The sequence below is a fragment of the Entelurus aequoreus genome, linkage group LG09 (assembly GCF_033978785.1).
Source record: "Entelurus aequoreus isolate RoL-2023_Sb linkage group LG09, RoL_Eaeq_v1.1, whole genome shotgun sequence".
NCBI lineage: Eukaryota > Metazoa > Chordata > Actinopteri > Syngnathiformes > Syngnathidae > Entelurus > Entelurus aequoreus.
The window spans coordinates 61559245-61585334 of record NC_084739.1 but is presented as its reverse complement, the minus strand read 5'-3'; the positions used below and the strand labels follow the sequence as shown (position 1 = coordinate 61585334).

The window sequence follows — 26090 nt, the reverse complement described above, 5'->3', positions numbered from 1 at the left end:
AACCATGTTGCATTTCATTAGCCATCTTGGATCACGTGACAAAATCAAATGTCCACTCTGGCCTTGACAGCACCACTGTGGACAGGTCTTAAAAGACACGGCTCACTTCCGTTGTCATCACCTGCAACTAGACCCTATTCCTATTTGCAGGGTCCTAAACAATGCATTGTGGGTATTTTGTCATGCAAATTGCTTCTTTAGTTTTGACATCTCTACACAACATAAATGTACAGCAAGTCTCTGGCACCTGGGCAGGTTCTGAAGTCTCTAAAGGTCCACTTGAATGCTCCTTTGACATCCTCTGCCCGGCCAAGCAAGTGTTTGTCACCAGGGAACATGTGGAAGACACGCAGCACACACCCTGACTCCAAACAAAAAAAAAGGTGCATTTAGGAACACGAAGACCGCATCACATGTTCTCATTTCTTGATGACTTCTTCTTTCAGCTTGTCAGCCAAATGCTTTCTCTTCTGAAGCTTCTTTCGCTCCTCTGCTGAAATCTCCTGCAGGGGAGAGGGGGGGAGGGGGGAACAAAAAGGTGTGTTTTAATGCGGACACACCCCTCACCACCATCCCACACCTGATGGACCCACAGATGTCTGAGGAGGTGCCGGCGTGGAAGGTGTGCTGGGCGCCGTGTCGGGTGTGCCGGCCTGCTTGCTTTTGTTCTGCTGCTCCTTCTTGAGCGCGTGCAGTTTGTCTCGCTGCTGACGTAAGTACGTCGCCCTCTGCTGGAGCTGAAGCTGCTGCGACGCCGACAACTCCTGGAGGACGTTTCAGAATCACAATCAGAAATACTTGCAACTCAAACTGGGCAGACCACCAGACTAAGGAGAAACATATACATGTACAGTAAGGGAAGGGATTCATATGGCCCCATTCTTGCGTGAGAGGAGGGAGGGGGTGAACCATTTTGCAATGCAGTCTGCTGAAAATGATGGAAAGCGTTAATCTACATAGCAACTGACACTGGTCAAACTTAAAATTGCCACAAATACATTTTAAGATATTCAACACTCTACTGCCATCTGGCTGGTAAAGTGGGTGGCGCATGCCACCCATTCGTCACGTTTCATGTGTCAGGTAAACTGCATTGAATGGGGTATGTGAATTCCCTTCCTAACTGTGCGCATCCAGATTGACTTCACACCATACTTGTCAACCCTCCCGATTTTCCCGGGAGACTCCCGAATTTCAGTGCCCCTGCCGAAAATCTCCCAGGGCAACAATTCTCCCAAATTTCTCCCGATTTCCACCCGGACAACAATATTGGGGTCGTGCCTTAAAGGCACTGCCTTTAGCGTCCTCTCTCACCTGAAACCTTCAAACCTTAACAGCCGCATACCGTCCAGGCGTCCGCTTTTCCTCCATATAAACAGCGTGCTGGCCCAGTCAGATAATAATGTAGCGTTGGACGGGTTTAACAATGGTCTTTACTCAAAGATGTCAAGAAATGCTGACACATTGTACGATCTTTTAACTGGTTTAATGATAACGTTAATTTCAAGCACACACGTGAATGCAACGCATACTTGGTCAACAGCCATACAGGTCACACTGAGGGTAGCCGTATAAACAACTTTAACACTGTTACAAATATGCGCCACATTGTGAACCCACACCAAACAAGAATGACAAACACATTTCGGGAGAACATCCGCACCGTAACACAACATAAACACAACAGAACAAATACCCATAACCCCTTGCAGCACTAACTCTTCCGGGACGCTACAATAACATCTACGGCAGGGGTCACCAACCTTTTTGAAACCAAGAGCTACTTCTTGGGTACTGATTAATGCGAAGGGCTACCAGTTTGATACACACTTAAATAAATTGCCAGAAATAGCCAATTTGCTCAATCTACCTTTAACTCTATGTTATTATTAATAATGAATGATATTTACACTTAATTGAACGGTTTAAAAGAGGAGAAAACAAGAAAAAAATGATAATTAAATTTTGAAACATAGTTTATCTTCAATTTCGACTCTTTAAAATTCAAAATTCAACCGAAAAAAAGAAGAGAAAAACTAGCTAATTCGAATGTTTTTGAAAAAATAAAAAAAATAATTTATGGAACATCATTAGTAATTTTTCCTGATTAAGATTAATTTTAGAATTTTGATGACATGTTTTAAATAGGTTAAAATCCAATCTACACTTTGTTAGAATATATAACAAATTGGACCAAGCTATATTTCTAACAAAGACAAATCATTATTTCTTCTAGATTTTCCAAAACAAAAATTTTAAAATAAATTCAAAAGGCTTTGAAATAAGATTTAAATTTGATTCTACAGATTTTCTAGATTTGCCAGAATAATTTTTTTGAATTTGAATCATAATAAGTTTGAAGAAATATTTCACAAATATTCTTCGTCGAAAAAACAGAAGCTAAAATGAAGAATTAAATTAAAATGTATTTATTATTCTTTACAATAAAAAAATTAATTTACTTGAACATTGATTTAAATTGTCAGGAAAGAAGAGGAAGGAATTTAAAAGGTAAAAAGGTATATGTGTTTAAAAATCCTAAAATCATTTTTAAGGTTGTATTTTTTCTCTAAAATTGTCTTTCTGAAAGTTATAAGAAGCAAAGTAAAAAAAATTAATGAATTTACTTAAACAAGTGAAGACCAAGTCTTTAAAATATTTTCTTGGATTTTCAAATTCTATTTGAGTTTTGTCTCTCTTAGAATTAAAAATGTTGGGCAAGGCGAGACCAGCTTGCTAGTAAGTAAATAAAATTTAAAAAATAGAGGCACTTCACTGGTAAGTGCTGCTATTTGAGCTATTTTTAGAACAGGCCAGCGGGCTACTCATCTGGTCCTTACGGGCTACCTGGTGCCCGCGGGCACCGCGTTGGTGACCCCTGATCTACGGCTTTTGGAGCTAAGTGCACAACTGCACACACAACAAGAAGGAGACGAAGCAGAAGAACGAAGAAGACACATGAGAACAACGAGTAAGAAGAAGAAATACGCTTGCAAGTTCCAAAATGATTGGAAAAAATAATTTCATTTCATCCAGGACAGCTCAAATGGGAAGGTGTATGCTGCCTGCACCTCAACACCCCCCCCCCCCTTTTTTTTTTCCTGAAATCGGAGGTCTCAAGGTTGGCAAGTATGCTTCACACAGCTGGTAACTGTCTCTTTTTGTGGTTTAATAAAGTCACCAAAATATGACCAACAGGAACATTTCTACTCCACTGTAAACTTGCAATTGTCGATTACCAAGCCTTCTACCATGAGAGGAGAAGCGTCTTCTCAAACAAATCGACTGAACGCCGTGAGAATTGCAATTATTTTTTCAAAAGCATTTTAATACAGCTAATAAAAGATGGATCTCACAAGTGTACAATCACCACTGTCCTTTTTTCTAATCCGCAAAATATTTCAACCTTTTTTTTTTTAATTTGTTGATGCATAATTTTGTTGACAGTAACAAATCAATCAATGTCCTATAAACAATATATCCAGCACCTCTCTCTGAGATTCAATCAAAATATAAATACATTTAACAAACAAACACTTTTTTTTCTTATTATGTACACTATTTAATGATAATTACAATATTCTTTATATTTTGGATACATTTCTTTCAGGCAGAATACTTTTGGAAAAATAAAACCATAAATTCACTGTAAAATAAATGAACTATATATAATTTGTTTTATTTATTTATTTTTTCTTAAAAAAAATATTCTCTCATTTTTTTATTTACAAAATAATTATCAAATATTATTAGAACAGCCCTTAACCACAAATGCCTCAAAGAGCATTCCCTGATCTAAACCCATTACAATAAATTATAGTTTTACATTTTTGGCTGTCATTTTTAGGGGGCAGGTACGTGTTTTACTGCTCAAAAATGAGGAAACCATATATATACAGTAATATATAAAGTACATAGTTTGTATTTTTTTATAAATATATATATTTGTTATTATTACGTGAGTGAACACATGAATACCGTATTTTTCGGACTATAAGTCGCTCCGGAGTATAAGTCGCATCGGCCAAAAATGCATAATAAAGAAGGAAAAAAACATATATAAGTCGCACTGGAGTATAAGTCTCATTTTTTAGGGAAATGTATTTGATAAAACCCAACACCAAGAATAGAAATTTGAAAGGCAATTTAAAATAAATAAAGAATAGTGAACAACAGGCTGAATAAGTGTACGTTATATGACGCATAAATAACCAACTGAGAACGTGGCTGGTATGTTAATGTAACATATTATGGTAAGAGTCATTCAAATAACTATAACATATAGAACATGCTATACGTTTACCAAACAATCTGTCAGTCCCAATCGCTAAATCCTATGACATCTTACACGTCTAGTCTCTTACGTGAATGAGCTAAATAATATAATTTGATATTTTACGGTAATGTGTTAATAATTTCCCACATAAGTCGCTCCTGAGTATAAGTCGCACCCCCGGCCAAACTATAAAAAAAACTGCGACTTATAGTCCGAAAAATACGGTAGTTGTTTTTTGCAGTGTTTACAGCACCTCTCTCTCAGATTCAATCAAAATAGAAATACATTTAACTATAAATATTAACAAATACTTTTTTTTTTCTTATTTTGTACACTAATGATAATTACAATATTCTTTATATTTTGGATACATTTCTTTCAGGCAGAATACTTTTGGAAAAATAAAACCATAAATTCCCTGTAAAACAAATGAACAATATATAATTTGTTTTATTATTATAATTTTTTTCTTAAAAAAATGATTCTGTCATATTTTTTGATTTACAAAATAACTATCAAATATTATTAGTATAGCCCTAAACCACAAATGCCTCACAGAGCATTCCCTGATCTAAACCCATTACAATAAATTATAGTTTTACATTTTTGGCTGTCATTTTTAGGGGGCAGGTACGTGTTTTACTGCTCAAAATTGAGGAAACCATATATATACAGTAATATATAAACTACACAGTTTTATATTTGTTATTATTACGTCAGTGAACACATGAATACTCTATGTGCCTAAAGCAGTTGTTCTCAAATAAAGGGGCTTTATCAGTATCATTTTTCAAACCCCCGATCCGAAAAGCTGTGCCCCACAAAACGTGCTCACTGTAGCCATTAATCCTCACTTCATTATTTTAATTTAAAAAAAAAAACAGCACAAATGGTTTAATTTAATTTTTTTGGGGAAGGTTGAAGTGTTTTATATATTGTTAATGTTGCTGATCAATTGGAATGTATTATTATTGAGTTTAATGAATTTTACATTTCGGTATCAAATGGTTTATGTCGGTCAAAAATGATCATTTAAATATAGATAACTTTATTTTTCCAGAGTTTCAGGCAATATTGATACACTAATTGTCAGAATAATTGTATCTAAGTTATCACAAAACTTTGTGTTGCCGTGAGTTCCCGGCGAGAGGACAAAAGCTGTCTTTGATCCTACCAAGCAAAAGGCTTTTAAAACTCCACTGTGTAGGATGGGGAGCGACATGAGGGTGTCGGTTTCTTTGATGTATTGTAATCCACAGGAAGATTTTGTCTTGACCCGAGATCTACAAAGCGGAGAGGAGGCAGGGCCTGACCCCCCTCCAGGCAACCTTTTCTTTGAACTGTTTTGTAACCAAAGGCGACGGCTGTTTACGACCCCCGCCCCTTTAGAAACAGCTGTTGCCATGTAATCAGGGAAAGTCCAGCTAAAAGAGGAGGCGTACAATCTTTCGTCAGAGCGTGGAACGACACTGTTCAAGGGTACAGTGTCTACGCGTTTCTCCTTAATTGAGCTAAGTTGAATTCTGTCTCTGTTTAATTCCTTGCTTCTTGTCTTGTTTAATAGATGTCATCAGTGTTTGAACCTGACACTAATAACAATGTTAGTAAAGTTATTGTTGGTTGAAAATGTATCTCTATTTCTATCTTTAATGTAAGTAAGGATGCAATGTTATGCAGAGGTGTACTTCTAACCATTTTGCAAACAAATTATACTATTTATTGTGAATTGTAAATTATATTTATATAGCGCTTTTCTCTAGTGACTCAAAGCGCTTTACATAGTGAAACCCAATATCTAAGTTACGTTAAAAATGATCCCAGTTAAAGGAACCTATAGTTCACGCGTTATCGCGTTGACTTTGACAGCCCTAATATTTATCTCAATATATATATTATTTGGCATACAAAAGATAATAAAACCATTTCTAAACGAATTATAAATGCTCTTAATGTATGCGGTAACATAATGTGCCATATCCAGTTGCATTATTTTCTCAAAACCATGATTATTCTACAGTACTTGCTAGTTTACAGTTTCTTTTTTTTTTCTTTCATTTATTTATTTATTTCAGGCAATGACATAAAAAAGTACAAAGCTGACAACACATAATAATATAAATTAATATAGTGCAAAAGGTAATGTATAGTATGTAATGCAAGATTGTCCAGTTTTGCCTGAAAGGGAGTGGGAAGAAGATCATTTATTCAATCCCACCCCAAGTTCTCCATTCAGTGATTATTCACATGAGTTTCACTCTTACTTTGTTCAAGGATTATAATACAGATGTTGTATCATAGTGGCATTACCACAGGTAACAATAATTATTACACTGTAACAATAATTTGTATCAACAATGTAGGAATAATGAATATACTAACAATGGTAATAGACAATTACTATTGTTAATAGCTGGTTACTTCCTGCTGTAATGTTGAGCTATCTACACTTCTATTAAAATGTGATAAACACTTATTCTTCTGTTGTTTCAGTATTTTACATGATTGTTCGGCTATACTACAAATTTGGGTATCGATCCAATACCAAGTAGTCACAGGGGCAGTATTGGTCATATTGGGGCGGTATAGCTCGGTTGGTAGAGCGGCCGTGCCAGCAATTTGAGGGTTCCAGGTTCGAGCCCTGTTTCCGCGATCCTAGTCCCTGGTTTAAATGTAACTTAGATATTGGGTTTCACTATGTAAAAGCGCTTTGAGTCACTAGAGAAAAGCGCTATATAAATATAATTCACTTCACTTCACTTCACATTTAAACCAGTGTGGGTGGGCACTGGGAGCAGGTGGGCAAAGTGTCTTGCCCAAGGACACAACGGCAGTGACTAGGATGGCAGAAGTGGGGATCGAACCTGGAACCTTCAAGTTTCTGGCACGGCCGCTCTACCAACCAAGCTATGCCGCCCCTTATCGTGGCGAGGGCAGGACATAAGTGGGGATCTTCATGTACTTACGGTGTAGGGCTGAGAGAAGCCCGCCTCTCGGTGTGCTTCCTCCAGCCAACACTCTCCTGCCGAGTGGCCGCTGCTCTGCTCCTTGCCGTCACGCACGCAGCTGACAGGAGCTCTCACGGGAGGAAGAACGCCGTCGACTGTACGCACACCTTCACTTTACAATCAGAAGTCAACATCTGGGACTAACGTGCAGTATTTACCAGAGGTGCGCGTAGAGGAGCACGAGGAGGAGATGCGCTTGTTCTCACACTTGCCATTGCCTGCGCCAGCCATTTTCATCTCCGTGTTTCTGGGAGTTTTGCCGTTGGCCTGCGGGGGAATGAGGCGATTCACTTGGACGTCAGCACAAGGACATGAAGTCAAAAGCATGCGTTTGTACACGTCATCACTGGACACTTCATTAGGTACACCTGTCCATTCTAATTACATTCAATACAAACAACAAAAGTGTTGGTTGAACTACAACCACAGTCGGGTGTACCTAAAGCATACTTGCCAACCTTGAGACCTCCGAATTCGGGAGATGGGAGGGGGTTTGGTGGTAGTGTGTATATTGTAGCGTCCCAGAAGAGTTAGTGCTGCAAGGGGTTCTGGGTATTTGTTCTGTTGTGTTACAGTGCGGATGTTCTCCCGAAACGTGTTTGTCATTTTTGTTTGGTGTGGGTTCACAGTGTGGCGCATATTTGTAACAGTGTTAAAGTTGTTTATACGTCCACCATCAGTGTGACCTGTATGGCTGTTGACCAAGTATGCATTGCATTCACTTATGTGCAGTGTTGGGTTAGTTACTGAAAACCAGTAACTAGTTACAGTTACTAGTTACTTTATTTCAAAAGTAACTCAGTTACTTACTCAGTTACTTACACCAAAAAGTAATGTGTTACTGTGAAAAGTAACTATTTAGTTACTTCTTCTTCTTTTTTTTTTTTAAAAGCTCCCATTAATGCTCTTTTAGCCTTCATTTCAGTACTGTTATTACACTGGAGAATAATACAATCTGTTGATCAACTTGACATGCATTTGCATCACTGAACTCTGCTAAGCAATGTGGTCTACATATAACACACAAAGACAAAGATATGTTTCAAAGGGCCAACTTATTTCAGGCCAGAACAAATTGACAAAACTATTTTAAATAGCTATAACATAACATGCATAAGTAACAAACTGCATAATAACAACATAGCTGTAAATCAAATAAATACTTTAACTTTATTTTTACATACCAAAGCCTAACCAGGCGTTTTTTTCTCTCAAGGAATTCTGAAATAAAATCATGTCTGAAGCCCAGAACACTCTACACATTTCCCCAGTTTTAGTTTAGAGATAAGGAAAGATTGGTCTGGCCCACTAGGATTCCTCTTTATGTTTGTGAACTTTATATTCTATACATTTAGAGTGATGTGATAATCAAACACTCTAGAAGTCTAGAATAGTGTGTGTACTATAATTCATAATAACATTGATTTTGATTCAATATTATGTTTTGAGCAATGACAGTTTGAAAGAAAAAAAAACAGCTTTGTTTTATTAGTCAACATCGCAACTTTTTCTAAATTACATTTCGACTTTAAGCTTTTTTAATTCCCTTTTGTTATGTTTTTGTTTATTTTAATAGTACTTTTAGAATGTGCTGTGGACCTTTAAAACATTAGCTGTGGGCCGCAAATGGCCTCCGGGGCACACTTTTGACACCCCTGCTATAGATAATAAAACATTAAATCTGATAAATCTATCGATAAAAAGCTGAGCCTGGCGACGCATGCGCGTTAACAACTCTCTCGCTCTCCGCCCCTCCCTCACGAATGCTGCTGCGCGCTCCCTCCCTCCCTCCCCACACTCAGACACACACACAGCGCGCCTCCTCCGTGTGACACAAGAGATTCAGAAGAACGACACCGCAGCGCTGCAATAAAACACACTCAGATCTTCTGTTTCTAGCCGATACTACATAAAAAATAACGTAAAATAACGCAGTAACGCATCATCGTAGTAACGGTAACTAAGTTACTGAATATAAAAAATAATGCGTTGGATTACTAGTTACCGCCGAAACTAACGGCGTTACAGTAACGCGTTACTTTGTAACGCGTTAGTCCCAACACGGCTTATGTGTGTGACTGTTTGTATGGAGGAAAAGCGGACGTGACGACAGGTTGTAGAGGAAATAAGGCAGTGCCTTTAAGGCACGCCCCCAATATTGTTGTCCGGGTGGAAATCGGGAGAAATTCAGGAGAATGGTTGCCCCGGGAGATTTTCGGGAGGGGCACTGAAATTTGGGAGTCTTCCGGGAAAATCGGGAGGGTTGGCAAGTATGACCTAAAGGTGTGGCTCTATTTAATTGACAACACAGTCTACTATAGCAACAAAATGCAAGGGACTCTAATTGGAGCGCTGTCACTGACAGCTGTGGCTGCGGGCGACCTCCTAGTGTAGTTTAAGGGAAATAACACCACAAGATTCGAAGTATGATGAGTGGTTTGTCTTGCTCTGCGCGCGCTTTAAAATACCCAGCAGTTTGCCCTTTGGCGCTATGACGACATTGCTTCTGTTGCGCCGTAAATTCAAGACTATAAGCCGCAGTGGCGTGCAATCACTAGAGGCAGGGGAGGCGGGGCCTCACCTGCCATCATGGAAAGAAAAACAAGTAAAAAGAAAAATTTTTTTTATTAAATTGTTATATGTATCCAGTGATTATACTAAAGTTATTTTCCATTTAACTTCACCAGTTTTAGATTATTTTTATTTTCACATTTGCCGTTCAAATACTGAGGAGACGGTGCGGTGATCAGCAGCCAGTTGAGGCACTTGTGCCTCACCATGGATTGCGCAATGACTCGGCTAACTGCTGGCCTGCTGTGCAGTGAGACTGTATTGCTATATGAATTATATTATACATTTCCATAGTTTAGTTAGCTGAGGTATATAATGTACAGTGTATTTTGTCAACAACTGTTTGTGTGTAACGTATTTTTAGTGCTGAGCGATCATAAATCTGCTGCCAAGACACACTGTGTGAGGCTCGTCTCATAACCCTGCCTCCTGGTGCCGGTTAACACTCCCGCCGCAGAATGCACCGCCCGACGGGAGCGCCACACCAACCAAAGCCCACACCCAAACCCTCCACGTGCAAGACCGAATCCACCCAAAAAAAGTCACTTAAGAAGCCAAAAAGTGCAAAAACTACAATGCTCGCGCTGCAGGAGCCGCGAACGACCGCAGGGACACAACATTAGGTACACCTGCACTGCAGGTTCATATGTTTGTAAATCTGACTGTGATGATGCAGTCGTGCCTCACCAGACATTAACCTCACCGCACGCCACTGATAAGCTGCTACCTTTCTTCTATGCTTTGAACCCCGCAACTTATAAAACAGTGGGGCTAATGTATGGATTTTTCTTCGCTGACGAGCATAATGCAAAAAGCTGTCATAAAACATGTGCAAAGACACAGAAATGCTGTGTTAGTTTGTGCTATGGCGCCATCCTTTGGACGAGTCCGCTCACTGCAGGTGCTGCTGGGAGAACCTTGACAGTGTTTTCTGACGTTTAAAGCTTTGAACCGGAAGTACAAGTGCCGTTCTTTCCTCTAATCATCCATTGTGTTTCTACTATTATGGATTCCTCATTCATCACTCCGAGACACCTTTGTAAGTTTTACAATATAACTAAAACAATTCTTACTTACTAAATAGTCCCATGTGTGATGTCTGTAGGAGTGTTTTCATGCATATTATGTCGTCATTTCGTTCTTTAGTTCCACTTTTGTCATGCACTACAGATGATTGTTCAAGGTGAAAAAGACGAACTTGTTATATTGGGGGTGTCCAAAGTTGCAGAGGGGGCCCAATTTGATACATTTTGTACATGATGGGATGCTAAAACCATCAGTGTTTGCTAAACTAGTGTTTCCTAACCATAGGGCCGGCCGGGGACACTTTTGGGCCATCAAAAGATTTGTTTTTCTAATCTGAGGTCCACGGTACTCCGTTGTAATACACTTTTCCACCACTTGTGGCAGTAATGACAATATCAAACATACAGAAGAAGTCCGGAGCTAAAGTCATAGAGACGTTATATTCAAGCGCAAAAATTATGACTAAAGGGGTGAAGCTGTATTTTTTTGCACTTTAATTTTATAGACTTTTTAAATGTAATTGTACTTAAATACATTTTTCACCATTTTTTATGAGTCCCTTATTTTGCAATATATGAGATACGTATATTTATTTTTTTAAATCCGTCTGATCTAAGCCTTGATAATAATATTTGTGATTGATGTAGTCATTTGACAAGGTGCATCCTTTTAAACTGAAATAAGTTCAGGTATAATTATTGAATATGATTCCAATTCATTACTAATTTGAATGGGCCCTCAGCCCCTCTGTTGTGGAAAAGTTGGGTTCCGACATCAAAAAGGTTAAGAACCCCTGTGCTAAACTATTTACAAAACCCATTATCTTAGCTTTTATGTTATAGGGGATAAAACAAATAGTTGTTATTGTTATATCTAATAGACCTTGTCAATAATAATAATAATAACAAATTAATTTCATTGTCAGAACATGTCGGTCGCCAATAAGTAGCTGCAAGCCAAAAATGGTCCCTGGCCCGCACTTTGGACACCACTGTTTTAAAAAAAAATGTTTCGCACTTCCCGCGACCCCATAAGGGACAAGCGGTAAAAAGTGGATGGATGGATTTTTGGAATTACTTCCACTTTCCAATTATCTGTTTCCAATCAGCAGCCTGACTCTAATAGCTCAGCTATAAGTTATAAAAGTGATAAAATGCAGTTGCTAATATCTGATCTACTAATCATGGCTACTCCAGTGGGTTACCAGCTTAGCTGCCATGTTTCCATTCACCAGGTTACCATGGTGACCGTCAGCTTTGGCCTGAGCATGGAGCAAATAACACATTGGAAGCATGTTTTGGTGAATAACATGTCGGACGTGTGGGAAAGTAGCAGTCTCACCTTGGCAGAGCTGCTCTCTTGGCTTTCGGGGGGTTGACCACTGCCACACTGGGCCTTGTTGTCACAGCTGCTGCTGGATGTAGAGCCGTGCTCCTCCTCCAGGAGCAACCTCCACGACATTTCCTCATCGTATTCCTCTTTGGACTTTCTGAGCGGAGAGGAAAGACGTTCATCACTTTGAGAAATGAGTGCAGTCACCTGATCATGTTTCTAATCTTGATCAATCATAAATAATCAATAATCACAGATTAGTACTCGCTTTCAAAATGTTCAATAACTTAAAAAAAGAGCCCAATATTTGGACACAAATGTAACTTTAACTAGGGCACTAATTGATAGCTGTCAACTAGCGCACCAATTAAGTGAAGTGAATTACCTTTATGTAGCGCTTTTTCTCTAGAGACTCAAAGTGTGTTACATAGTGAAACCCATTATCTACATCTTTAAGTTACATTTAAACCAGTGATGGTGGCACTGGGAGCATGTGGGTAAAGTGACTTGCCCAAAGACACAACAGCAGTGACTTGGGAAGATGGAAGCGGGAATCGAACCTGGAACCCTCAAGTTGCTGGCACGGCTGCTCTACCAACCTAGCTGCGGAAAGCGCTAGCTGACAACCAGGGCGTGAATTGCTAGCCGACAACCAGGGCGTGATTCGCTAGCCGACAAAAAACGTAGTTATTGGCAGGTATAGCAAAGAGACGGTTTAAGATTTTAACACACATTGTAGGTCCGAAAAAAAAACGAAGAAAAAACGAAAATATTTTTTTATATTTTTACAGAGATTAAAAAAGACGGATTTCCGACTATAGATGGAAAAATCACATGCCTGCTTAATGAGGACAAGATAAGTCACCCCCTTCTTTTCATTCCGCTTTTGGTACAACGCGTCTACCAGCTTAAAGTGACGTAAAGCGTGAATGCTCTGTAAGTATTGGCACATGGCAATTAATCGACTCTGGAAAACTTCCATCAATCCATCCAACCTTCTACCGCTTGTCCCTGTTGGGGTAGCGGGGGGTGCTGCACTTGGGCGAGTCACCCTGGACGAGTCGCCACCTCATCGCAGGGCCAACACAGATAAGAAACAATATTCAGCTTACAGACATTAATTTTCATTTATCGTCGGTTAATCGACTTAAAGAATATCGACCCAGGCCTTTATTTTAATTTACAAAATGATTATGCTTTGACCTAAAAAAAACTGGTCAAAATGTATACCGGTAGTACCAAAAAATGTGAGGATTTTGTGCATTTTAACAAACATTTTATTTCACACATAAAGCACACACTGTATTGTGGTAAAATAAGTGTAAAAGGTAAAAAAACTGAATTAAAAACAATTAAAGGACAAACTGAATTGTATTGTTTAATATTGCTATTTTTTAAATTTAAATGTATTGTTATTGCAATGCTATTATTGTTTTACTTGTTGTGGTTTATTCGTTAGTAATTGATATCCCTTTTTATAATACTATATTTAAAGTTTAGTTTTGGTGGTATAATGAATACTCATGTTTTCAAATTAGTTAAACTATTCGCGTAATTAATCATGATTACAATATCAATCAAAATAATTGTGATCATTATTTTTGCCATAATCATCCAGCCCTAATGTACAGTACATCAAACATTGCACACAATCTACTGGTCAAATTTAGCGCTACATGTATTAAATGAGCTCTGATCACTCAAAGGTAATCATAAAAAAAACAAAACACGACCACGAATACAAAATACATCACAAAGTCAGCAATTTCAATACAAAACAAACTAAATGTCTTTATGCACAATATCGACTTAAACAGATTTGACCAAGTTTCGTTATGAAGCTTACATGTGTTCTATCATTGTTGCTTCTTGTCTAGAACAGTGTCCGTCGCTTACAAAGTCCGACAGGAAACAATGACTTGAGCACTTGCTCGAGTCAGAACGTTCATACTGTGTTGTTCAGTCATTGTTAAAAGTCAGATTTTGCAATTTATTTGTTTTTTTTCTCCAGCGTTTAATTAGTAATCTTCTTCTACTCACCCCACTGCTGCTTCATTGTGACACATAAGCCTCGTTGTTTCCCCCTGTGGGGTGGCGGGAGTATTGCGTGCATGAGCAACCCTAAGTTATATGGTTTCCTTAAGCCTATTTGGGTGATGTTCGGTGGGCCAAACGAAAAGCTTTGGCGGGCCGGATTTTGCCCGCAGGCCGCCAGTTGATTAGGCCTGACGTATAGAGAGGAAGATACTGTAGCAGCACAGCACAATACAGATAGTGCTCACTAGTTAATCTACCTGGTGGGGGAATTAATTCAATAGTTCAAGTTAAATGGTGTTGCTGTAGTCATCAGTCATTAGAGGGAATCCTGCCAGGTATTTCAAGAGGAAGTGGAAGATTTTAATGTGCCCTCGGTAGGACAAAGTGGATAGAAATACTAGTTTTCCTTAGCTATAGCTGCTGGTGTCAATCACTCCTACCTAAATTAGCTGCGTGCTAAGGAGCTTAAAGTGTGCTCTTCTAACACAATCCCATTAGAGAGCAAGCCACGTGGGACCTTCAAGCCAAAGAGATGATTGCACACACAATCGATAAAAAACTCAGTCACTTCTACCACTGCAAAACTTAATTTTTGAGCATTATCTTGCTAAACGCACCACTTGTTGCAGCAATGAAAATATCAAACAAATAGAAGAAGTCTGGAGTTAAAGTCATAGAGAAGTTTCTCAAGCACAAAAATGATGAAGGAAGCGGTTACAGTTACAAGATCGGAAATCAAGAAAACTGAAGCTATTCTTGCGCTTGCCTTATGACTATAAACAACTTACGGAATAAATATGCACTCCTGCAACCTTCAAACACGGTGGATAAAGAGAAAACACATATGCTAACGTATAAAACACAATCAAAAATAACATTTATGCTACAGTAATATTCCCATATTTTACGGTCCTGCAATACATCATATACGGCTAACTTTGTGCGACAAAAAAATTGTCAGAAGTGCTAATAACGACCACAACAGAAGCTACTATTATTGTTTACATTCAGCGCGGCTATCTTTGAAGCCAACTTGAGGATGGTGAGGAAACTCAGACTTTCTGAGTAGGATATCCGACCTCAGGACGAGGGCGTTCCAGTTGAAATTTCCAACTAGGAACCTGGAACATCCCAGTAACAATGGAACGCATCATATTAGCTTCGACCGAGTATGGAGACACATAGTGTCAAGCATTGCGTCGTGGAAGACGACGGAGGTTATAGTGATTTTTAAAATGCAGACGATTGAGGTGGCAGCGTGCAGTAAAAAAAAGGGGTATTTATTGATTAAACGAACAAAAAGCGAAAGCAACAGAAAAGAAAACAAAATGCTGGAACCCAGCAAAACACTTACAGGGAATGTGGAGCAGACGGCGTCCACAAAGTATGTGCGTACTAGAGCTCAGCCTCGAAAGGATCGTATATAGTCACCAGTGAACAGAGAATAATGTCCAGACAAACCAAGGGTGTCGCAAGCTCAACATAAATAGTGCTAATTACAAACAGAATACAGGTGAGGGGAAAAGTTCTCGAAAGCAGCGTAAAGCTGCTGCAGGAAAGAGGAAAACAGGAAGTGAAAAAACACAAAATAAGAGCGCAAGACAGGAACTAAAACTACACCCAGAAAACCACCAAAAAACACCAAATAAGGCCTGGCGTGGTGTGACAAGCCGTGACAAATAGTTACTAGCCGCTTGTCAGGCGGGAGACTAAAAAGAAATAGTGTCGGCCACAGGACATTGGAGTTTGTGATCGGCATCAATTCATTTTTCATTTAATTTCATTTATTTATTTATTTCAGGCAATTACATAAAAAAGTACAAAGTTGACAACACATAATAATATAAATTGATATAGTGCAAAAGGTAATGTATAGTATACATGATTGTCCAGTTTTGCCTTAAAGGGAGTGGGAAGAAGATAATTTATTTAATCCCACGCCCAGTTCTCCATTCAGTGATTATTCACATGAGTTTCACTCTTACTTTGTTCAAGGATTATAATACAGATGTTGTATCATAGTGGCATTACCACAGGTAACAATAATTATTACACTGTAACAATAATTTGTATCAACAATGTAGGAATCACATACTTTTTCTTGAAAATTGTCTGATACTCATTAGTGATGATTGAAAAAACACAACGTACTTTAGGACCTCCTGCAGAATCTTCATCTCTTGCTGCTGCAGTTCTGTCAGATCGTCCACGCCGTCAGTCAGACACTCAGGAAGAGCCCCTAGAGACATTGACTTGTGACTTGTAGCCATGTCAGTCACGTCTGTGTTCAACAAGGGCGCTTACCATTCCTCTCTTTGATCACGCGGAGTGCTTGAAGCTGCAGCTCCATGTTCTTCTGCACCATCAGTGAGCGAAACATCTGGAAGTCATCTGTGGCCAGGACTGGCTGGAACACCGACTGAACCAGATAATAACAATAATGTTAGAGGTATCATTAATTTAACAATATTTTCCAGTTTGACGGCCTGATTAACATACTTGTACAGTTTTGGACTTGGCAAAAGGAGAAGAGCACGCATCTAAAAATTGCTGCTCGTTGATGCCGACCTCCTGCATGTAATTCTCGAGCAGCTTCTCCACCTACAAAAGAAAACATTTCTACAGTCTGCAGGTGAAACAAAATGTACCTTTTCAATGTTTTCCATAGATTGATTTATTTATGGCAGCCCGCTACAAAAAAAGAGTTAATGCTACGTGTTTACTCTTGCTCATAAATACATTATAATGGGACTGGGACTATGTATGTTAATGTAGCTTGATGTTAGAACGTCGTATGATAGGTGGTAGGGCTACAGCTATCGATTATTTTAGTAATCTATCGATTCGTTTTTTTGATTAACCGAGTAATCGGATAAAACATACTTTTTAGCTTCAATGCGTATTTTAGGGAAAATAGTTTTAATAAACAAATATGTTTGTACTTGCCATAACCTTCATTACCTTCTTTGGCCGTCTTTTACCTTCTATTTTCCTTTGTTCAACCTTTTTTTTTTTTTTACCTTCTATTTAAATTATTTAACCTTTTATTTACCACCCATTTACTTTTTTGATCATCTTCTACCTTGTTTTACCTTCCATGTTTGTTTTTTACCTTCTTTTAACTTCCACTGTATTTACCTTATTTTACATTCTATTTAACTTATTTTACCTTTTATTTACTTTTTATTTACCTTCTACTCAACTTCTTTGACTGTCTGACTTTGTTTTATCTTCTTTTACCTTGTATATTCCTTCTTTCTAACTGTTCTTTGAATTTATTTAAATTTTCCTTCCATTGATTTTTTTTACCTTTCATTTGGCTTCTATTTAAAACATTTTTTTACATTCTTTATTTTACCTTTTATTTAGCTTATTTGACAATTTTTAATACATTTACCTTCTATTTACCCTGTTTTACCTTTGTTTGCCTTCTTTTACCTTGAATGTATCTTATTATACCTTTGTTTACTCTCTTTACCTTCTATTTACCTTATTAAGTCTATTTACTTTTATTTACCTTCTTTTACCTTTAATTTACTTATTTTACTTCCTATTTTACTTATTTGCCCTTGTATTTAATTTATATTGACCTTTTTTGACTGTTTTTTTACCATGTTTTACTTTCTTTTATTTACCTTCTTTTACTTTCCATTTAGCTTTCCTTTTAGATTTTACCTTTTATTTAGCTTCTATTTAACTTATTTTACCTTGTAAATTCCTTATATTTACCTTCTTTTACCTTGTATTTATTTTCTATTTACCTTGTTTTATCTTTTATTGACCTTGTTTTACCTTCTATTTACCTCTGATATACGTATTTTATCTTCCTTATTTTACCTTTTTTATACCTATTTTAGCATCTATTTCCTTTCCACCTTTTTTTTATTTTATTTTTTTACCTTTTTCACTTCTATTATATTCTATTCCTTCAACCCTCTATTAAACTTGTTTTACCTTATTTTATGTGGACCGGATTTTATACATTTCATTAGTTACAGTCATTAAACGATTAATGGAAGCAACAGAATATAGATCTAAGCTTGTATTCATTTATTTAATCAGGTAATTGTTTCGGCCCTTGTAGGTGGCATTGTGTCTTTTCTTCTAAACAAACATTGGCTCATATGTGCTTTTGTCTGCCAGAGAATAAAAATATGTCGTAAGAGGGGTCAGTATTTTAGCGACTTTGTTGCTTATTAGAAATATTTGGAGAGCCCCCACATCCACCTAAAGGCACCCAAAGGGTTCTCCCCTCAAATCTAAACTCCAAACATCCCAGAACAAGCTAGTCAGATTACTTCTAGACCTCCACCCCAGATCACACCTCACTCCTACCCACTTCTCCAAAGTGGGCTGGCTCAGGGTGGAGGACAGAGTAAAACAATTTGCACTGAGCCTAGTCTATAAAATCCGCTACACCTCCCTGATACCGAAGTACATGTGAAACTACTTCCTTAACGTAAATGACCGCCATAACCACAACACCAGGGGGAGCTCCACTAACCACGTTAAATCCAGATTCCGAACTAACAAAGGTCTTAACTCATTCTCTTTCTATGCCACATCAATGTGGAATGTGCTCCCAACAGGTATAAAAGAAAGGGCATCTCTATCCTCCTTCAAAACCGCAATAAAAGTACACCTCCAGGCAGCTACAACCCTAAACTAACACCCTCCCGGATTGTTAATAATCAAATGCAGATACTTTTTCTTATGCCTTCTGATCTCTCTCTCTCTCTCTCTCTCTCTCTCTCTCTCTCTCTCTCTCTCTCTCTCTCTCTCTCTATCTATCTGTCTATCTATCTATGTCCACTACTTGCTGTACATATCCTACCAAGTCAGACCTACACTGTTCCAATATCCATTTCTCTGTTCTCAATTGTTGATGACTGATGATATAAACCAAACCTAACCCCCCCTCCACACCCCGGATTGTAAATAATGTAAATAATTTAATGTGATTATCTTGTGTGATGTCTGTATTATGATGATAGTATATATCTGATAGTATATATCTGTATCATGAATCAATTTAAGTGGACCCCGACTTAAACAAGTTGAAAAACTTATTCGGGTGTTACCATTTAGTGGTCAATTGTACGGAGTATGTACTTCACTGTGCAACCTACTAATAAAAGTCTCAATCAATCAATCAAAAAAGAAGCAAATTAATTTCTACTTCTACACATTTTTGTTTTGCTTTTCAGGTTTTTGCTTACTTTGTGCTTTATTAGGCATCTATATAAATGACATGCCCACTGACCCTTTGCCTTAATTTATTTGAATATGATTATAATAAGAACACTTATTTGTCAACCATTTAGTAATATATAAAAAATGTGATAGACAATAAGGTAATAATAATTTGTTTTCTTTTTATAGTTTACAATAATTTGTGCAAAAATAAAAAAAGCAAAAAAACGCCATTGGCTCTTATCAAATCCTTTGCCATTGAAAAAGATCAACAGTAGCAAAATAGAAACAAAAACATTATGCGTGAGAAATAATATAAAACAATTTCGATCTTATCGCGCTGGTATCGGCCCAATAATACAGCCCTTGGTATTGACGGTATCGACATTAGATACCCGCCCCCCCCCGACTTACTAATATTTGTTTTTATTAGCATGTGTACTCACCAACTTTTTATACTGCAGGTGGATTTCCGTGTATGACAACTTATTTTCGTCTTCATCGTCAAACACTGAAAAGTAATGACAGGTAGATTAGCAAAGAAATAAAAATATGTAATTATCTGTGCTCTAATTAACGCGCGTCAACTGATTGACTACCTGGAGCTAGCTTGTTTTATCGCCTTTATTAATTACCATAGTTTTTCGCTCACACCTCATATATAGCACGCTTGTGTTGTGGAATATAACATTTAATGTTTTACATTTGATAAAAACACGCTAATAGGCGTCAAAAACTTGAAGATAAGCATGGCTACGCATCTTAGCATTAGCTTAGCCGGATAAGCTAGCACGTAGGCTATCGTGCTAGCATATAAACAAACTTGGCTGGAGACCAGGTGAGCGAGTTCATTTACCTGTACATTTGTGTTCCATAAAGTCCGTGATTGGAATAACCCACTCTGGACTCCCCAGGTAGCCCACGATGCTCTCCACCACCCACTCGCTGTCGTCCTCGGCCATGTTGGCTGCGGCTGCCGGGGGAAGTCAGCGGCGGCGGGACGGCAACAAGCTTCGCTCTTTCGGCCTGTGCGCGTCCAGCTCCGCTACGGTAGGCACGTAGCCCTCGTATGCAAAAGCACGCATTTGTCGGTTGTCGGCGCTCATAAAACGCCCCCCATTGCACAAATATCCCCGTGGGGGTGGGCTGTTTGTTATGTTCCCCTCTTGATGGGGACTAGCAGAAAGACTCGCTCACTCCTGCAGACAGGAATGGTGACGCCTGGTTCGTTGTCATGGTAACTATGACGTCACTTGACTGCTGCCAAGCCTCTTGAACCTCCACTGCTGACTTGGGTTATAAATAATTCATACAAATAACAAATCCGTTTTTTTTCTAAATCCAATACTGTGTATCAGTATTCATACTGAAGCTACACTTACCTGCATCCATGCAATGAACAGTTTATTTACATTAACTCCTCTAAATTCCCATATCAATTCATCCATTTTGTATAACACATTTCTTCCTGTTCCTGTTCTTGTGTTTTTCCTGGATCTTTATCATCATCAATCTTTATTGCAGACCTTAAGATCCATTTAAACATATAAAAACAGAATACAATACATTAAAAAACAAAACAATAAAACATATTTTAAAAACAAAACAATAAAAACATAAAAATAATAAAAACATAAAAACCCAAATGTCCGTTTCTGACATACAAACATGTGTGCCAATGATTCCACAGTCCAGATGAGTACCTAACAGAACTGCGGCCAGAGTTCGTTAACACAGAGTTTATGTCATTTTCAGACTCAGATACCCTACACATAAACTTATACATAATGTTGCGTCGCAACGCTGAAAAAGTGGGCACTCCAACTCTAACAAACATCTGGCTTGCACTGGATCTTCTTGGAATTCCTAGGAGAAGCCTCATACAGTCATTATAAGCAACCTGCAGTTTCTGTATGCTTTTCTGCTTATACTTTACCCACAGGGGGCAGTATACAGGGGAGTGCAATAGGCTCTGAATAAGTTTATCTTTACATCATATGTACAATAATAAAATTTCTTTCTCAGCATGTTGGCTTGGGCATACAGCATACGCCGCTGTCTGTATAGGTCATCATCATCACCCAATAGATCAGTAATGATGCGCCCCAGATACTTAGTTTTATTACACACACTCAGCACCTGTCCTGACAGATAGAATGAAGGAAAAGAGAGGTCCTTGTCCTCTCTTGTTCTACATATCATGATGACACTCTTTTTGGCATTATATTTCACATCATATTTTAAACCATAATCTGTACATATATTCAGCAGCTGTTGGAAGCCAGCACTGCTAGTAGACAGGACAGCTAAATCATCCGCATGCATAAAATGATTAACCACAGTATTACCAAGTACACATCCGGTTCTACATGTATTGAGCTGTACAGATAGGTCATTCATATACAGATTAAAGAGGGCAGGGGAGAGAATTCCCCCCTGGCGTACCCCATTCCCAACCTTAAATGTTGCTGAGCATTTACCGCCCCATCTGATCTGCATGCTCTGATTAGCATACCAATATGACAGAATTCTGATGATACTATAAGGCACGCCCCTCTCTTTCAGTTTTAAAAACAGTTTCTGATGGTTGACTCTATCAAAGGCTTTCGATGCGTCAATATAGCCAACTAAAACTGAGGAGTTCTTACCTTTATACATATCAATCACTTCTTTCAATGCATAGATACAAAGGTCAGTACCATGCTTAGTTTTAAAACCAAACTGATTGTCAGCAGTGGTAAGAAAAACGCTTAAGCGGTCTAATAAAATTCTCTCTATAACTTTAGAAATTATGCTTGCAAGTGCAATAGGCCTGTAATTCTCCATGCTTCCCACCTTACCTGCCTTGTCCTTGATGACCGGCACCAGGGTGACAGCCATCATGGAGTCAGGCAGCAGCCCGTGTGACATCAGGCCTGTAAAACAGATGGAAAGCAGGACCGCTACTCTGGGGCTTGCATGTTTCAGGTGTTCTGCAGTTATATGATCAGGGCCACTGGCTTTATTATCAGCTAGCTGGGATATTGCCTGCAGCACCTCACTTACAGTGACTCCAACAGCCTCACTGTTGTGGATGCTGCCTATAACAAAGGGCTCACTTTTAACACAATTAAAAAGTGCAGAATAGTGCTGCCTCCATTTCTCAGCTATGTTATCAGCTCCAGCTACACCCTCAATTGTGCATGGCAGAGGCATACTGCCTCGATTCAATGTTTTCACCTCTTTCCAGAATCCACTGATATTGCAGTTAAGGAGTTTCTCAGCCAATGAGTCAGCTCTCATAGTGTGTTCATTTCGAATGACAAATCGAATGGCAGATTTGTACCTAGAATGTGTTAGCTTCTTACGATCTAGTACTGGACCTAGTCTTGGTCTGCCAGCCAGAACCCATTCACTGAAAGCCTCCTTAGCCGCAGTGTAATGCAGTCGAACATGTTTATTCCAGCCTGGCTTCCCACTGGATTTCCTGTTTGTGCATGTAACATAAGAACTGCTAACTTCACACAGGATTTTGACAATATAGTCATACATTACACAAAGGGATTTTCTATGATTAATATCATTACAGTTAAGATTAGTACAAAAAATTGCATCAAGTGGAAGAGACATATTATTTAAAAGAGCATCAGTTCTCCTGTAATAAAACAGCACTTCCTCATCTGTGAGTTTAGTCCAGTCTAGTTTGGCCCTCAGGCTATTAACTTCCTGAGTCAACTCAGGGAGACTGTCCAACTTAATATCTAATATAAATGGAATATGGTCGCTCATAGAGGCCTCATACACAATCTCCATAGAACGTATAGTGGCGTGTGCATCAGCTGTACTGACACAGTGGTCAAGCCATGATGTTGTGTGCCAGGTTTCACTAATATAAGAATAGCTATCAGCTGTTTATGCTTTATGTTGCATTAAAAAAAAAAAAACCCTTCGGTAATGCCGACAACCGTAGTGGCGCAGTTTCCGGTCCACTCAGCCTTGACAACACTGTAAACATTGGCGTAACACACAACCTTTAAACGCCAGGCCTTCAAAATCTCATATTTTCCGGGGAAATGCAAATATTGACAAGTATGGTCACCAGTTAATCATAAGGCACATTTTTACAAACAACCATTCATTACATGTAGACGTAATTTACAGTCTCCGGTTAACCTAACAATCATGTTTTTGAGATATGAAAACCCACAAAAATCAGAGGGAGTATTGTGTCTTTACAAAAGGTCTTTTTGGAATGAATTTTGTGTTTGAATAAAAAGTCAATGTTACAAAAGTCAGTGTAAAACAATTGGTATAACAATTCAGTGTAATAAAAAATCTGCGTGAAAAATTTAGATAAAAAAAAAATCAGTATATAAAAATTCAGGGTAAAAAAAATATGTGTAAAAAATGTTGTACAGAAAAATTCTGTACAAGTCTCAAGACCCACTTCCGGTAATAAGACTAAAGCACCTCATTGTCTGGTTGTGAGACAGAATGGATTGCTTCAGTCTTAATTTACCGGAAATGGGTCTTTGAGTTTTAAAGCAAAAAATATTTCTTCACTGATTCTTCACTGAATTTTTATACAATTATTTGTTTTTTTTAAAATACATTTTATTCAAGGATTTTTTTTACACTGAATTTTTACTCAATGAATTTTAAAACACTGTATTTTAACAAACTGACTTTTTGAACTTTTGACTTTAAACACATTTCTCTCACAAATGTTTATTCAATGTATTTGTCAGCATAACTTGATGTAAAAGATTCAGTTCACAACATTTAAATGCAAAAAATGTAGTGACATAAATTCAGTGTAAAAAAACACAAATTGACCTCTATAGGGAGTATGCAGTGCATTTTGTGCAACCACAGAAAAAGGATTTTCAACCAAAAAAACGATAAATAATGTACAAACCCCGTTTCCATATGAGTTGGGAAATTGTGTTAGATGTAAATATAAACGGAATACAATGATTTGCAAATCCTTTTCAACCCATATTCAATTGAATGCACTACAAAGACAAGATATTTGATGTTCAAACTCATAAACTTTTTTTTTTTTTGCAAATAATAATTAACTTAGAATTTCATGGCTGCAACACGGGGCAGCACAGTGGAAGAGTGGTTAGTGCATCTGCCTCACAATACGAAGGTCTGGGGTTCGATCCTGCGCTCTGGATCTTTCTGTTTGGAGTTTGCATGTTCTCCCCGTGACTGCGTGGGTTCCTTCCGGGTACTCCGGCTGCCTCCCACCTCCATGCACCTGGGGATAGGTTGATTGATTGGCATTGTCTTGCTGAAATAAGCAGGGGGCGTCCATGGTAACGTTGCTTGGATGGCAACATATGTTGCTCCAAAACCTGTATGTACCTTTCAGCATTAATGGCGCCTTCACAGATGTGTAAGTTACCCATGTCTTGGGCACTAATACACCCCCATACCATCACAGATGCTGGCTTTTGAACTTTGCGCCTATAACAATCCGGATGGTTCTTTTCCTTTTTGGTCCGACGTCCACAGTTTCCAAAAACAATTTGAAATGTGGACTCGTCAGACCACAGAACACTTTTCCACTTTGTATCAGTCCATCTTAGATGAGCTCAGGCCCAGCGAAGCCGACGGCGTTTCTGGGTGTTGTTGATAAACGGTTTTCTCGTTGCATAGGAGTGTTTTAACTTGCACTTACAGATGTAGCGACCAACTGTAGTTATTGACAGTGGGTTTCTGAAGTGTTCCTGAGCCCATGTGGTGATATCCTTTACACACTGATGTCGCTTGTTGATGCAGTACAGCCTGAGGGATCGAAGGTCACGGGCTTCGCTGCTTACGTGCAGTGATTTCTCCAGATTCTCTGAACCCTTTGATGATATTACGGACCGTAAATGGTGAAATCCCTAAATTCCTTGCAATAGCTGGTTGAGAAAGGTTTTTCTTAAACTGTTCAAAAATTTGATCACGCATTTGTTGACAAAGTGGTGACCCTCGCCCCATCCTTGTTTGTGAATGACTGAGCATTTCATGGAATCTACTTTTATACCCAATCATGGCACCCACCTGTTCCCAATTTGCCTGTTCACCTGTGGGATGTTCCAAATAAGTGTTTGATGAGCATTCCTCAACTTTATCAGTATTTATTGCCACCTTTCCCAACTTCTTTGTCACGTGTTGCTGGCATCAAATTCTAAAGTTAATGATTATTTGCAAAAAAAAAAATGTTTATCAGTTTGAACATCAAATATGTTGTCTTTGTAGCATATTCAACTGAATATGGGTTGAAAATGATTTGTAAATCATTGTATTCCGTTTATATTTACATCTAACACAATTTCCCAACTCATATGGAAACGGGGTTTGTATTTGAAACAAACAAAAAAAGATTTACAACCCAAATATATTTTCAAACAAAAAAAGGGGATTTGAAATGGAAAAAATAATTATATTTGCAAACAAAAAATAAAGTTTTGATCACAAATAATTGTTTTCAATCCCCCCAAAAATTTGACTGGACATTTTTTGGCTGGAAAGTCTTCTTTTTTTTTGGTTACAAATCTTTTTTTGTGTTGCAAATATTTCAGTAAAATTTTATGGGAGGGGCACAATATGTTAGAGAACATACGAACTCCACACAGAAAGACCCAGAGCTGTGAAAAGAACCAAAAACCCCGCCC

At 38.2% G+C, this 26090-nt stretch overlaps 1 protein-coding gene across 2 annotated transcripts in view; it reads right to left on the bottom strand.

Annotated features, from left to right (window-relative positions):
* Nucleotides 1-20666, bottom strand: part of cfap36 (cilia and flagella associated protein 36) — a 21107-nt gene extending 441 nt beyond the window's left edge. Inside the window, exons 1-11 of one of the 2 annotated variants that reach the window (XM_062059083.1) lie at nt 20297-20666; nt 19887-19951; nt 16747-16848; nt 16552-16666; nt 16399-16486; nt 12220-12367; nt 12083-12139; nt 7440-7548; nt 7240-7388; nt 581-764; nt 1-503 (exon numbers count right to left, since the gene is read on the bottom strand). The exon at nt 1-503 is cut by the window's left edge and continues 441 nt beyond it. In XM_062059083.1, the coding sequence (XP_061915067.1) occupies nt 451-503; nt 581-764; nt 7240-7388; nt 7440-7548; nt 12083-12139; nt 12220-12367; nt 16399-16486; nt 16552-16666; nt 16747-16848; nt 19887-19951; nt 20297-20402 (1176 nt within the window). In that variant the 5' untranslated portion in view covers nt 20403-20666 and the 3' untranslated portion in view covers nt 1-450. The remainder of the gene's footprint in view (nt 504-580; nt 765-7239; nt 7389-7439; nt 7549-12082; nt 12140-12219; nt 12368-16398; nt 16487-16551; nt 16667-16746; nt 16849-19886; nt 19952-20296) is intronic. The other variant, XM_062059081.1, reaches the window with a different exon arrangement.
* Nucleotides 20667-26090: the final 5424 nt, after the last annotated feature.